Below are 15,892 nucleotides of genomic sequence, written 5' to 3'. Positions count from 1 at the left end.
GAAAAGAGTATCAAATTGAAACAAAAAAAAAACTCATGTACCAAACTGAATATTGATGCTAAATTCAAGTACCGATCTAAATATTAAAGTCAAACTCGTGTACCAAATTAAGAAAAGACCATTGAGACATGAATTAAAAAAAAGTTCAAATATGCTCTTTGCACTTTTCAATATTTGAAATTTAGTTTCTCAACTTTTTTGTTTTTAAAAATTTAGTCCCTTTACTTTTAAATTATAAAATCCAAGTTCAATTGTTGATATTGTTCAGATTATTCTATTAAAGTTATCAATAATGCTTTAAAATAATAATAAAAATCACTTGATAGTCCCGTAAAAAGAAAATATTGTAATGAAATGAATTAAACAAAAGAACTTTAATTGTATTAATAATTAGAATTACATTTTTAAATTTAAAAAATAGAGGGACTAATTTGATCAAAATAAAAGTAAAATGATTAAAATGCAAATATATGAAAATTTTAGGGGATTGAAACACATTTTAACCATTAAAGAATTACATAACAGAATTTTACAACGAATCAAATTAGGAAAGCAAAGTGCAAACAAACCCTAATTAGGTTTTTACAGCAGTAAAATTACTTGGTTCCAACAATAAAAAACCCCTGAATCGAGGGCAATATGGTAATTCAGAATAATACAACCCAAAGCCAAAAAACCGAATAGTTGGAAGCCTCCAATTTAAAACTCTCTCACTTATTTCCGTCTCCAAATTTTGTTTCAAATTTTTATTTTATTTTGTTGGTTTTTAATCAAATTTTTGTTCTCCGTTTTCCGGTGTTTTTCTCCGTCGCCGATCAACTCGTCGATAGGGAAAAAGGAGGGGGGGTGGATACGATTTTGTTTTTAATTTGGGAGGCGGGGTTTGTTATGGCTGCAAATATTAATACGGTTAATTTCAATACCTCCGTTGCAGTGGCAGCTGTTGATCACTCTGCTAGCAGCCCTAACCAATCACATCGTGCCACGACAGACGACTCTCCGCCCTGGTCTGAAATCGTCCTCCGCGGGGAATCCGACCCGACTGCGGGTAGTCCATTAACGCATTCGTCCTCTTCGTCGCCTCCACCGTCAGCGTCGGTGGTAGAGCCGTATGTTGCGGCGGAGTTTGGAGAGGGAGGTGTCGATAATGCGGGTGCTGGGTCAAACGGCAATGCTGGTAAGAGGACCGCTTGGAACAAACCTTCTAACGGCGGTACCGAGATTGGGGTCGTTATGGGGGCCGACACGTGGCCTGCTTTGTCTCCGTCAGCAGCTAGGGTTCCTCCCAAATCTTCTTCAGATTCACCCAGAGCTTCATTGGATGGATCATCGTCTTCTCCTTCAGTTGTCTCCGTTTCTCAGGTTTTTTACCAGAAATTTAAGCTCTTCTTTATTAATTTCTATTTAATAGTTACCATTTCAAGTGTATTTATTACCAACTGTTAGATTAGCTGAAATAGATTAAATTAACTGTTTGATAAGCAAGATATTAAATGCTAAAATTGTGAATTGCCCAGAAATGCAAAGAATCTTGAATTTTCGTTCTAGCTGTATGATTTACTTGAATTATGTTTCATTTGATGGAATCTGTATAGTGGACGTTGTATGAAACTATGAGTATAGGAAGTATTTAGAGATTCACTTGCTCAGAGATGTACATGATGTAAATTTGTTTTTGGAGGTTACATTTCTTGATGGTTTTGCTATGTTTACCTAATTGTAGGGGAGTGGAAGTGCACCGCCATTATCGGCTTCGCAGAAACCAGTCAGCAACAGCACAAAGTCAAATTCAAATTCGACTCCGAACCATAACACTCCTGCACGACAGAGGTCAATGAAACGAAATAGTAATAACTCAGCATCTAATGGTGGTCTCTCACAGGCACCGCCTCAAGGTCCTGTGGTTGAATCACCTGTTAATAGCCCTTCTTCTAGGGATCACGTACAGAGAAGTAGTTTTGTATCACAGTCTCATACTAGTGGTAATGATCAGCCACACCCACGGAATTCATTTAGACAACGTAATGGTGGTCCACATCCACGAGGAGATGGTTCTCACCATCAGAATTTTGGAGGAAGGCGCAATCAAGATCATGGAAATCATGAGTGGAATGGTCGAAGTTTTAATAACAGGGATGGTCACATGCAGCCAAGAGTTGCTCTTAGGTTAATGAGGCATCCGCCACCACCTCCATTGCCTAATACTTTACCTTTTATTGCACATACTCCTATGCGGCCTTTTGGCACCCCAATGGGGTATCCTGGTAAGCCGTACTTTCGCTATTGTTGCTCTTTTGGGTTAAGGATGAGTGACCTTCCTAATCTCTTTACCTCCTTTCAGATATGACATCTCTTTATGTTGTCCCGGCTGCTCCTCCAGAGTCACTTAGAGGTTTGCCATTTGTTGCACCGATGCCCCCAATGTTTTTCCCACCCCCAGAGCCTCTTGACAATCAGTTGCATGCTAGAATAGTGAATCAGATAGATTATTATTTCAGGTATGAATTGTTTGCATGGTGGCTTAGGTCAACTTAGTTAATTCAGTGGCCATATCTTGGTATTTGAGTTCACTCACACTGTTAACTACCTGTTTCGTTGTTGCAGTAATGAAAATCTAATTAAGGATACCTACTTGAGGCAAAACATGGATGACCAGGGCTGGGTTCCTGTTAAATTAATAGCCGGCTTCAAAAAGGTGAGTATTTTTGTGAATTTGGAGCTAGTTTCTTATGTCTGATTGTGAAGTTCTTATGTTTAGAGCATTTTCATGAAGATTGCTTTGCATTATGCAAGTTCATAACACCTATGCGTACTGGACTCATCTGTAATTCTATTGTGACAAGTTTATGTGGTCACCATTAAAAAGAAACCTATTTTAATTGAAGATTTCGGAAGAAGAAAAAATATAAATATGTACGTTAATACACTAGTTTAGTAATAATAGAAAACACATGATGATTGCTATGTAAAATCCGTTACTTAAGATTGTCAGAGAGGAGCTTTTTCTGAAACAGAAAGGAATGAGGGGGAAAAGAAAGATACCAGAATAGTAAAGCCAGCACCTGCATTCACTATAGCACAGATGTGACTGAGATATTTTCTTGGGGGTTCATACACCGTAAAATAGTTGAAACAGTTGAAACCTCTGGATTTTTGCTTTGTTGAAATTAAAATTTGAGAAACACTCTACTACTAGATTTTCAAGCTATTTTTCTATTTCCGAGAAAATAAATGAAATTCCCATGAATCCAGAAACCCGGTCTTCACTTTCACACTTAGTTGAGCTAGTATAAGGATGGTTCTTGTACTTCTAACATAAGCATTCCTACGCGTTAATAAAACACTGTTGGAAACTTTAAGGTATGGATTTGCTTGACAATTATTTAAGAGAAATGTTATTGGTTATTGCTTTTTTTGGCAAGACAATTCCAATGGACAGAAACTTGTCTTGCTGGAATTGTCGACACAATTTTAATTAACATTTTTGTGTTCGTGTGTTTGTTTGTTAATTATTTTTCCTATAATTGCTGTTATTTTTCATGGGCTCTATCTTTGTTTCGGTCTTGGCTGTTTTTGTTCTATTATGTTGTACTTTTCTTGTGGTCATAAAGAAAACGTAGTTCCAATGAATTTACATAGCGACTAAATCATTTTGTCTAAGTCTTGGTGCTATGTTCCTGCAACTTGCATTCTGGATGTACTTCTAAATTTTGAGACTTATAACCCTTTTGTTGTATAGCATGTTAGGTCTCCATCATTAACTATTTACATGCCTCAATGCTGAAGAAATTGCTATTTCTCATACCATCATATTGTTTGTATATTTATAGAACAGATTAGCATGCTATGAATGCATGTTCATATAATTATTTGTATTTGTATGTATGGATATCCTCCTGCTGATTTACACACACTCCCCAATCCCAATGGTATCTGGTTGAAGTAGTTTATCCCTTTTTAGAGATATTTAACTTATATGCATCTGCATGTATTACTTATGGTGAGGTGCATTGTAGTACTTCCATTTGCTTGTTCTTCAAGTGGTATGGTATAAGTTCCTTTTTTTCACTCTTTAATTATTATTGTTATTGAAGAACTGGGGATAATACTAAGCTCTCTACTTTCAATATTTATGTACTCTACAACAGACATAGGACAAGGAGAAAATCATGCATGACCAACTTAATTAAAAGAAGATTTTGCATTTTTTGTAGATTTCCTAGATCAATCTTTGTGTTTATTATCATAACTTAAAAAGGGTAAGCTTATTTTACACTCATACAAAATAGCACACACTTCACTCAGCAAAGTGCTTTTTTGTACATTGTGCCTCAGGCAATATAAGGGTTCACAAGTGTCTAGAGTGCTACTTGCACCCTTGGCAACATTGGTTCAGTACGTTCGTGTTCGTGCTTCTCGTAAAGCATTTTTTTAAAAAGCTTGTTGTGGATAGGCAACATATTCTATGGCTCCTCCTTTTCAGGTTTCACTTTTGACTGATAATATTCAGCTTATAACGGATGCTCTGCAGAGGTCAACGGTTGTGGAAGTGCAGGTACCTTTTATATAATGAAAATCTGGGGATATATGTCCAATTTTTTTTTTTTTATCAATAATGAAATGCTAGTCTTATCAAACACCAAGACATACATGCCTCTTATTGTTCATGCATGCTGGTATGGTTTGCTTTGATCACCTTTCGTTTAACATTTTAGGGTGACAAAGTGAGGAAGCGGATCGATTGGATGCGATGGATAATGCCACCTTCTGTTCAGTTCCCTACCATTTCTGGTCAGGATACGTTGGCTGCTCGTGTTCAGAAGATTTCATTGGAGCAGAGAACCTCAAACCAGAGTGGTACAAGTAACCAAGAAGATACTAATGCCAGTGGACTGTCAGGTAGAGCATCGTCGGGAGACTTCAATAATCAGTCACAGCAACTCAACACTGAAGGAACAGCTGTCAGTGCTCAGGCTGGTCCGGCAAGTAATTCAACTTAAGCTACACTTGCCGTTGCTTGCTGAAAAAGTTCCTGGAAAGATAGTGCAGAGAATGATTTTGACACCATGGGTTATTATTTTGCCTTGCTTGAAGATGTTGGCTTTTTACATGTTGTGACGGAATACGGTTTTTTTCGTGACTTGTTGCGACGAAATATGCTTTTTCTCGTGACTTGTTGTGAAATGAAATACGATTTTCTGGGAAATTAGAGGAAACTTTACGAGAAGAAAACGAAAACACCATTTGGAAAAAAAGAAAAAGAAAAAAAAGGAAAACCTTTGGATTCGAGCTAGTAGGACAAAATTTTCGTGGCTTTAATGAATTGTTTTTTTTTTTTTTTTCTTTCTTTCTTTCCCTCATGGGAATGTTGGATTTTGCTTTATTTGGTGTGTTTGGTGTTTAAATATGGTGAATTTTTATTTTTCATTTGAAAAAAAAAAATTGGGGTTTTGATAGCTCTCCAATTGCAAGGGTGAAAGCAAAAAATGAATACAAATTTGGATACAAGGAAAGTGCTTTTTATTGAATTAATGTCCGCATTCCACAATTATGGTTTGCAAGTTGATGAAAAGAGAATTGTGCTTTACATTATATATTTACTCACATTGGTTTTCTTTCAAAACTGGTATTTAAACATTTAATTTTATTCCAATTTATGAAAAAATATTTTTTTAAAATAATTTAGATCGGTTTTACAGTTTTTTCATAAATATTTTTAAATATAATTTTTAAGTAAATAAAAAATAAACTAATTACAGAATGATCAGTAGGAAATCCAATTAGTTCATAATTTAATTAATGTGCTTTAAATGCATTCCACTTTAAATCTAAAATTAACATTTAACTTGCAAGTTGAATAAAAGATTGATTGATATAAGATTTTATACTTTTAGAAACCAATTAAAAATATTATAAATCAAGAATAACTCTGAGAGTTCAATCCTCATATTCGGTATAAAACAATTTTAATTCAATCCTCATTTTCGGTATAAAACAGTTTTAAAATTCATTGTCAATATGTAACCTTTAATGTTGTTACTAAATACGCAAGATTAAATACTGAATTCGTTTCTGTAAATACATTGAAAAATCCAATATATATATAATATTTTAAAGACATTTTTTAATGAAGTATGTTAAAATCAATTTTATTTTCCATAATAAAAATCATTTACAAAGGACAAAAAAATGGTGAAAGAATCGTGTAAGTATTTGTGCTTATAGTTAAATTACTTTTTTTATTAAAAAAAGAGTAAATTAATTATTGTACATTAAATTAAAGAGTAAATTAATTTTTTAGTTAAAATTTTTGTCTATTTCTATCATAAAAAAATATGGTTGACAAAATAATCAAATAGTTACACATAACGTCTTACGTATATCTCACGTCGATGTACAGGGATTAGTTTTTAAAAATAGAATTAAATGAAAATTTTAATAGAATCTAACATATTGGAATTGATTTGCTCATTTTCTAAAGTAGAAAGCGTAAAATACAATACAACTCTTAGTATAAGGTTCTCTATAGTATTTTTACCAAATAATTTATATTATACATTGGAAAAAACGATTTATTCTCATCATTACGTGTCTTATTTCTATTGGATTAAAACCAAGGGTGGCCCTGAATTAAGAAACTACGTAACTGAATTTTACCGCCAGTCAAACGAGGAAGCCAAGTGAAAAACCCTAATTAGATTTGTACAGCAGTAAATTATTCTATTTCAGCATCGAATTGACCAAAACAACCCCTGAATAGAGGGCAATATAGTAAAATCGTAAGAGTATACCAAGCCAAAAATGAAAAAAACCCAACAGTTAAGCAAGGACCTGGATGAAATAACATTAAAATAAAAAAAATACGCACAAAAAATATATTTAAAAAAGAAAAAAAGTGAGAAAGAAAAAACAGAAAGAAAGAGAGAAGCTGAGGTTACAGCGCCTCCATCGCTGCTCTTCTTCTTCGATCGAATTATCGAATCCCTAATTTTTTATTTTTGGAAAAAAATTCCTAAATTTTTGCAATTTTGGAGCATCGAATACTTCAACTCTCACTCTTTCACGTCTCGAATTTTGTTTGATTTCTTTTTTTGAAATTTTTGGATCAAAATTTTGTTCGATTTTTTTCAGCGATTTTCTCCGTCGATCAACTCATCGATAAAGGGAGAGAAAAAGGGGAAAATCCGATTTTTGTTTTAATTGGGGTTTTGCTATGGCTGCAAATATTAATACGGCTAATTTCAATACCTCTTCCGCTTCAGTGACAACTGTTAATCACTCTCCCAGTAGCCCTAAACAATCACATCGCGCTACGAGGGCGGGTTCTTCGACTAGGACTGGAATCGGTCGTCGAGAACCCGACCCGATCGCCGGTGTTCCGTTATCGCCTTCGTCTTCTTCGTCGTCGCCACCGCCATTAATAGCTGCGACTGAGCAGCCACCTGTTGTGGCGGTGGTTGAGGAGGAAGGCGGGGAGAATGCGGGTTCTGGGTCTAATGGAAATGCGGGTAAGAGGCCCGCTTGGAACAAACCTTCTAACGGTGATGCCGAGATTGCGGCCGTCATGGGGACCCATAGGTGGCCTGCTTTGTCTGATTCCGCTAAGGCTTCTCCCAAATCCTCTTCAGATTCACCCAGAGCTTCATTGGATGGATCATCATCTTCTCCTCCTGTTGTCCCCGTTTCTCAGGTTTGTTTTCCTAAATTTAAGACCTTTTTAAAAAAAAAAATCAATTTAATCGCTACCATTTCTAGTTTATTTATTACCAACTGTTAAAATAGCTGAAATTAACTGTTTTAACTGAACCAAATTAATTAACCAAAGGATCAAAAGAATCTTGAATTGTATTTCATTTTATGGAATCTGCATAATGTTCTTTGCATGAATATAGGAAGTATTTAGAGATTCATTTGCTCAAATTTATATATGATGTAATTTTGTTTTCTTGGAGGTTACTTATCTGGATGGTTTTGTTATACTTAGCAATCTGTAATTTGTAGGGGAGTGGAAGTGCGTCATCATCTTCCGCTTTGCAGAAACCAGTCAGCAACAGTGCAAACTCAAATTTGAATTTGACTCCAAACCATGCTCCTACACGCCAGAAGTCAATGAAACGCAATAGTAATAACCCGGCAGCTAATGGCAGTATCTCACAGCCTCCACCTCAAGGTCCTATTGTTGAATTACCTGTTAATAGCCCTTCTTCAAGGGACCAGACACAGAGAAGTGGATTTGCATCACAGTCTCATGCTGGTAGTAATGATCACCAACACCCACGGAATTCATTCAGACAACGTAATGATGGTCCACATCCACGAGGAGAGGGTTCTCACCATCAGAATTTTGGAGGAAGGCGCAATCAAGATCATGGAAATCATGAGTGGAATGGTCGAAATTTTAATAACAGGGATGGTCACATGCAGCCAAGAGTTGCTCCTAGGTTAATGAGGCATCCCCCCCCACCTCCTCTGCCTAATACTTTACCATTTATTGCTCACACTCCTATGCGGCCTTTTGGCACCCCAATGGGGTATCCTGGTAAGCTGTTCTTTCACTATTGTTGTTGCTTTTTTTTGGTTAAGGATGAGTGACATTCTGAATTTACTGTAATCTCTCTGCCTCCTTTCAGAATTGGCATCTCTTTATATGGTCCCAGCTGCTCCTCCAGAGTCACTTAGAGGTTTGCCATTTGTTGCCTCAATGTCCCCAATGTTTTTCCCATCCCCTGAGCCTCATGACAATCAGTTGCATGCTAGTATAGTGAATCAGATAGATTATTATTTCAGGTAATGCTTTGTTTGCATGGTAACTTAGGTCAACTTCGTTAATTCAGTGGGCATATCTTGGTATTGATGTCACCCACAAAGCTAACTGCCTGATTCTTTGTTGCAGTAATGAAAATCTAATTAAGGATACCTACTTGAGGCAGAACATGGATGACCAGGGCTGGGTTCCTATTAAATTAATAGCCGGCTTCAAAAAGGTGAGTTTTTTTTCAGAATGTGGAGCTAGCTTCATGCCTGATTGTGTAGTTCCTGTGCTCAGAGCTAGTTTCATCTGTTAGCGTTATGCATGTTTATAACATCTGCACCTGCGGACTTATCTGTTATATTTTTGAGGCAAGTTATGTGGTTATTATTAAAAGCAAACCTATTTTAATTGAAGTTTATGCTGTTGTCATTTGTGTGTTTTAAGAGAATTTCAAAACTGTGAAAACCTGTGGAATTTTGCACTTTAGGTATTGTCAAAATTTTCTAGAAATTAAAATTCGAGAAACACACAACTACTGGATTTTCAAGCTATTCTTCTATTTCCAAGAACATAAACTAAAATTCAAAGAATTGAGAAACCTAGTCTTCAGTTTCGCACCTGCTGCTAGTTGTACTATTTCATGAATATTTTTTGATACTTTTAGCATAACGTTCCTACTCATTAATAAAATAATCTTTGAAACCTTAAGATACATTTATTGACGATTATTTGTGAGAACTGTTATTGGCACTTGCATTTTTGGCAAGATAATTCCAATGGACATATACTCATCTAAATGCAATTGTCTATACAATAGTAAATGTCTTTTTTTGTGTTTTATTTTGTGCTAGATATGTTTCCTACAATTATTGTTATTGCTAGCTCAATCTTTTTTATTTGGTCTTGGCTGTTCTTGTTTTATTATGTTTTCCTTTTCTTGTGGTCATAAAGAAAATCTATTTCCAAAGAATTTATATTCAGTTACCAGATTACTTTGTCTAAGCTTTTCTATATGGATTTGTGTTATTTTCTTGCAACTTGCTTTCTAGATGTTCTTTTAAACTTTGGTACTTATAACCCTTTTGTTTAAGGTGCAAAACAATACTTTGGCATGTTATGTATCCTTCACTAACTCTCTATAGGCCCACGATGCTGAAGAAATCTTTATCTCTTATTCTATATTCTTTTGGTATACTTATAGATTAATTGGTATGCTATCAGTGCATGATCATACAGTTAGTGGATTAATATCTATGTTGCTATACCCTTCTGATGTATGCACGCATACGTCCACCCATTAGATCCTGGTTGAAGATTATCCTCTTAAGAGATATTTAACCTTTAAGCATCTGCCTGTATACTTAAGTTGAGGTACACTATAGTCCTTCCGTTTGCTTCTTCTCCAACTTGTTCAAATGGTAAGGTATACGTTCATAAGTTCTTTTTAACTATTATTGTTGATATAAGCTGGTACAAGCTCAAAGTGCAATGAACTTGTGCTTTTAATTTTTGTGTAATAATGGGTATTGATAAATAGCATACTCTTTTAACTTTTCTTTTGGAAACTTACCCATCTCATCATTCCAGTAAGGTTCTTTTAAATTTAATGCTATAGGATGATAATATCCCATCCCATCCTGTATAGGAGCTATCCCAAATTAGGATGATCATATCATCAAACCACCACAAAAGATAATATCCCACTCTTTCCTCCCTGATCTTACTACAAATCCTTCTTAATATTTGTATATCATCTGCACTTATCTCTTTTTTATGCATGTTGCTTGTTGTTAGCCAACATTACGAATCGTATAGCAAACTAGTTGTGGTAGTCTCCTATTGCATTTTTCACTTTAAGCAACCCAACCTTTGTCCTATGAGTAACATTTAGTGTAATAAATTCTTGAATGCCGTTCCTTATCTTATGAAATGTACAGTCTGTATGCTTGGTTGAAAATCTGTGCAATCTACATCCAGACCTTTAGTGTTTGTCTCAACGACTCTGATATGATATTAACCACTTTAGTTTTGTCAGCCAATACACACCGTCTGCTGGTAACATACACAAATGCATTTTCATCTTGAATTTCTTTTGATGTCTCATCCATTACTCTGGCAAAAAGAAAAGGAATCAACCTGGTATTTGATGAACCCATTTTGTAATCTGTACTTCATCTTTTAATCAACAACAATTCTTATGTTTATAATTGCTCCATTAATACCTCTTTACACTAGCATATTTGACTGTGTTCTTGTTTGGAACACATCAAAGAATGTCTCTAGGTACTCTGTCATATGCTTTCTCTAAATCAACAAGTTCTTTTGTTTGTAATCACTCCATGCATATCACAGTATATTGGCATATTTGAGAGGGATTGTGTTCTTGTCTAAAGCCCATCAAAGTTCATTGCCTTGGGGGCATGAATTCAAACTAATTTTCCACAATCTTAGCATGTTGTCGTAAATGTTACTCGAAGACTTTTTCCCAGTATTTCATATTATGACTCATAAGTTTTATTGGAATAATCTTATCACATTTGAACCTTTTGCCTAAGGTATAACACAGTGCATGTTAGGAGATCTGATTATGATTTTCTTGAGATTTGCGTCTGATTTTTATTTCTTAAAATTCCCTTGTTAGTTTAAATAAACTTTCCTTATAAATTAGTATACTTAGCTTTCTTATCTTCTTTTTCTTGGTGGAACATGAAATTGTGGTTTTGCATCTTGTTTTTTAAATTGTAAACCTTTACTTAAGAGGAATGTTATTAATGAATAAAATGAGTCGAAAGTTTCAGTAAATCCATTCCAACGTATGCAACTCCCTTAGAGTTCCACAACCATAGGCAAAATTTGGAATTGAAATACGGGAAAAATCTTTCTTCAAATCTTAGTTCTCTATTAATTGTATGGTGGTTTGATCCCAGACTTGGAACATAACAGTGCACCAACTGTCATCTTCTGGATGTTAGTCCTATATATAGTAGTGATCTATCATCATCCTCTGGAAATTGAGCTTTTATGATTATGTCATTTCTTTCCAGATCAGGTAGTGAGCATCATTTTCTTGGTTTTGTGCCTTTGTGTCGAATAACAAAGAGCATCAAACCTGAAAAAACATAGAGCGTCAAGTCCCTATAACCAAGACCATTTGATGAGGCACTCGCTTGATGCACCTAGGCATGCTGTTTTGTTAGGCAATATTCAAAAAAAATGTCTACATGGTTGAAATTCTCTTTGCTAGTAAAAATGGGGACAATATCAACTTCTCTACTTCTCAGTATTTGAGTATTCTACAAGAAGCATGGGCTAGGCGATAATAGTGCATATTGACCTACATGATTAAAAGAAAAAGATTTCATGTTTTGTAGATATACCAAATCAATTTTGTGTTTTTTAATCATAATTATACATCTTAAGCTTATTTTACAGGCATCCCACATAAACGTGCTTTTTTTTTTTGCACTTTGTGCATCTTGTGCCCTTAACAACATTGGTTTAGAAATTTGTTGTTGGATAAGCTTGTAGTGATTTTGCTTACCCAAAGCAATTTTCTTTTCTAAATTTTAATGCTTGCTGTACAAATGCGGCATATTTTCTATGGCTTCTCCTTTTCAGGTTTCACTTTTGACTGATAATATTCAGCTGATAACGGATGCTCTGCAAAGTTCAACAGTTGTGGAAGTGCAGGTACTTTCTATATTTGATAATCTTGGGATGTATGTTTTATCAATATTGAAATGCCTGGTCTTATCAACCATCAAGACTTGCATGCCTCTTATTTTTTATGCTTAATTAATGGTTTTGTTAGAACATAGGACTAAAAAAATGTGGTATGGTTTGCTTTGATCACTTTTGCTTTCACATTTTAGGGTGACAAAGTAAGGAAGCGGATTGATTGGATGCGATGGATAATGCCGCCTTCTGTTCATTTCCCTACCATGTCTGGTCAGGATACACTAGCAGCTCGTGTTCAGAATATTTCATTGGATCAGAGAACTGCAAACCAGAGTGGTGCAAGTAACCCTGAAGATTCTGATGCTGGTAGACCATCATATGGGGACTTCAGTAATCAGTCTCAGCTATTCAACAATGAGGGATCAACCGCCGGTGCTCATGGTGGGCCAGCAAGTAATTGAAACGAAGCAAAATCTGTTGATGTACGTTTTCCTTGCTAAAAATTCCTGGAAGATAAAGAATAGAGAATGATTTTGACGCCATGGGTTATTATTTGCCTCTCTTGAAGGTACTGGTTTTTGAACTTTGCTACGATGAATCACGATCTCTCGTACAGCAAATTTACCGAATTGTTTTCCTTTGTTCTTTTCCTTTTTACAAATGGGGATGTTGGATTTTCTTTTACTATTTGTTATTGGTGATGTTGGTGTTTAAATCTGGGGAATTTCGATTTTTATTTTCGAAAAAACATAAAAGAAAATCTTTGGAGGGCTTTGATAGCCTCTGGTTGCAGGGGTGAAAAAAAAAAAGAAAACATACTTGGATTGAGGTCTATGGAGAAAATGGCTCCTGCAGCTGTCGCTGCAACAGCTACTACTGCTATTATTCATGCCTACAAAAGCTTCTTTTTTTGTTACCTTTCGAGGCTTATATCATTTACCAAGAATTGCACTTTATATTATTTATTTATGTACTTATTTATACACTATTATTATATTTGCTACTTGCTTCTGCTTCATAATAGTTTGCCCTTCGTTTGTGGGACAATCCTTTGAAAACAACCATATCTTACAACTGGTTCTTGTTGTATGGTTTTAAGTTTTGGAGCTTGTGGTACTTTTGACTGACTCAGAATAATTTTTATTTATTATTTGTGGTATTAATATTATATTCTTTTTCATTTAGATGAGAATAATAGGGTACTATTAATACACATACCTATAACTTTTTAGGTCTAAGTAGCTCCATGCTTGAGTAACGTTTAGGTTTTAAGTCTCGTGGATGGAGAAAACAATTTTAGTAGAGTATAGGGTTTTGATTTGGTTTAATTTTGGATTTAGTTGGGGTTTTCTATGATCAAATTATTGAAAGAGGTAATGGAAAATGATAGTTTGAAGTACCATAGAATTTTTTATGATAGAAGTTAAATTGCATTTTGCCTTCCTATTAAAAAAAAGGGCAAAATAGTTTCTATATGTTATACCTTCCATTGTTCTTTACTGTTAAAAGGTTTTATCTATTTTTACTTTTAAAAATTGATATGGTTGACAAAATGATCATAGAATTACATATAGCATGCCTTGTGCACTTCATATGGATTAGCTTTTTAATAATAATAATAAATTGAGGTTTTATAAGAATGATGTAACGTATAATGATTTATTTGTTCAATCTTTTTAAGTAGAAGTTAAATACAATCTGAAACGAAAAGGATGACATTCAAATATAGCCTGATTGTGTTTAAAGTAAGTTGAGGCATGGTAGTAGTTTCACATTTATTCCATGGGCACTTGTGTAAGTAATAGTATCATTTTATTTGCTAAAAGAAAACTTTCTTTAATAATAATAGAAGTGACACACGACATACTAAGCTTGGGGAATGGTTCATTTTATAGTCCAAAATTTACCCGATTTGTATTAGGATATAACATATATAGCAAAAAAAACAAAGAGTAGCACAAACAATTTAGGGTACATGCATATATGTTTAATTGGTGAAAGAACATAAAACAACACCACCACGCACCCCTATTGATATGGGGAAAAAATGTTATTTATGTTGGTTCCCATTCAAAGGGGTCCTTTCCTTTAGGGTTGTTTTTGTTTTTCAAGGTACGCCTCTTCCCACTTGATTATCATGTCTCGTTGTATGAGCCCTTTATGGGGTTTCAATGCTAACATCCAATGGCTAAACACGCCATTCACTAATGCTGAAAGAATAAGAATCAGAATATGATTGATAACGTTTCTCTGTTGTTTCTGTGGGAAACTCAAAATATTATATATAGAGAAAGCAGTCGAGTCTCAATCAAATCAGGGTCCCCCCTATACTATACAACACCACCCCATGTTTAAGAGAGGTTCAATCATAGTAAGTATACAGTAAATTGGGAGATTGAATGCAGACAAAGTTGTTGATGAGAGAGGAATGCAATAGTTTGGTGCTAGCGGCTCAAACAAGCGCGCCGTGATGCTATCTATGACGTGTGGCTAACTATGAAACTGAATATTTTATGCTCAGTTCACAGTTAATAATTTAGGGTCTCGTTAGATGAACATATATTTTTAATATAGTATATTTAATTTTTTATCTCATTTTACAATATATTATTACTATTATTGAATGCACCGTCAATCCAAAACGATTCTTAATCACTATGTAATCAATAGTGAATAACTAATTATGAAATAAAAAAGGATGGTGATTGTGGTGGTGGAGTGGAACCTGCAGTTGGTTGATCGCAGGCAGCCAAACCGGTCAGTGGCAGTACTACTGACTTTTCTGTTCTAATAACTTTTCAAAGAGTTGAAAAGAGATTTGGAATAGTGAAGATGTTGCAGGGTTGACAGCTGTTCACTTAAATGCCACTTCCCCCTTCTATTCCTAACCTTTGTGAGAGTTTCAAATTAGTCTAATCTTTTACCTCTCTTGACTCCTCCCAATTCACTTTAATTCCCACTTTTTCAACATTTCCATTCATTTTTTTAGTATAATTAGAAAAATGGATAAATATCTTAAATTAAAAAGTAAATTAATATTTTTATTAAAAAAATTATTCATTCTTATTATTAAAATTGGGTTCGTATACGTTAACATGAGATTACATGTGATGCGTTATATGTAATCGTTTAATTGTTTTGTCAACTACTTCAATTTTTATTAGTAAAAATAAATAAAATTTTAACGAAAATATCAATTTACTCTTTAATTTAACGTATATATATTAATTTGTTTATATTTTAAGTAAATAAAACAAACTATATTCTTACTCCTAATATCGCGATGCATCAAAATTTTATGACTTACTTTTATATCTGAATTTGGTAAATTCACTTATTTTAGCAGTTAAATTTAAATACAATAAAAGTTTAACGATGTATTGAATAATTTCAAAATACCAACTCAACGTATTTAATATCAAGATCAATGTATTGAATATTCTTTTACAAGCTAATGGTATT

General features: G+C 34.4%; 2 protein-coding genes across 2 annotated transcripts; both read left to right on the top strand.

Annotated features, from left to right (window-relative positions):
- The first annotated feature begins 646 nt into the window (after nt 1-646).
- On the top strand, nt 647-5,341 carry LOC107943504 (la-related protein 1C). The gene is made up of 6 exons (XM_016877252.2): nt 647-1,362; nt 1,724-2,264; nt 2,342-2,498; nt 2,605-2,695; nt 4,484-4,555; nt 4,716-5,341. Exons 1-6 carry the CDS (start codon nt 889-891, stop codon nt 4,998-5,000), a joined length of 1,620 nt encoding a protein of 539 aa, XP_016732741.1. The 5' UTR covers nt 647-888; the 3' UTR covers nt 5,001-5,341.
- A 1,436-nt stretch (nt 5,342-6,777) lies between these two features.
- On the top strand, nt 6,778-13,346 carry LOC107943502 (la-related protein 1C). The gene is made up of 6 exons (XM_016877251.2): nt 6,778-7,690; nt 8,002-8,539; nt 8,631-8,787; nt 8,894-8,984; nt 12,371-12,442; nt 12,625-13,346. The coding sequence occupies exons 1-6, from the start codon at nt 7,214-7,216 to the stop codon at nt 12,889-12,891; spliced, it is 1,602 nt and encodes a 533-aa protein (XP_016732740.2). The 5' UTR covers nt 6,778-7,213; the 3' UTR covers nt 12,892-13,346.
- Nucleotides 13,347-15,892: the final 2,546 nt, after the last annotated feature.

Source organism: Gossypium hirsutum, chromosome A02 (assembly GCF_007990345.1).
Source record: "Gossypium hirsutum isolate 1008001.06 chromosome A02, Gossypium_hirsutum_v2.1, whole genome shotgun sequence".
In the NCBI taxonomy this organism is placed as follows: domain Eukaryota; kingdom Viridiplantae; phylum Streptophyta; class Magnoliopsida; order Malvales; family Malvaceae; genus Gossypium; species Gossypium hirsutum.
This window is presented reverse-complemented; position numbering and strand designations above follow the sequence as displayed.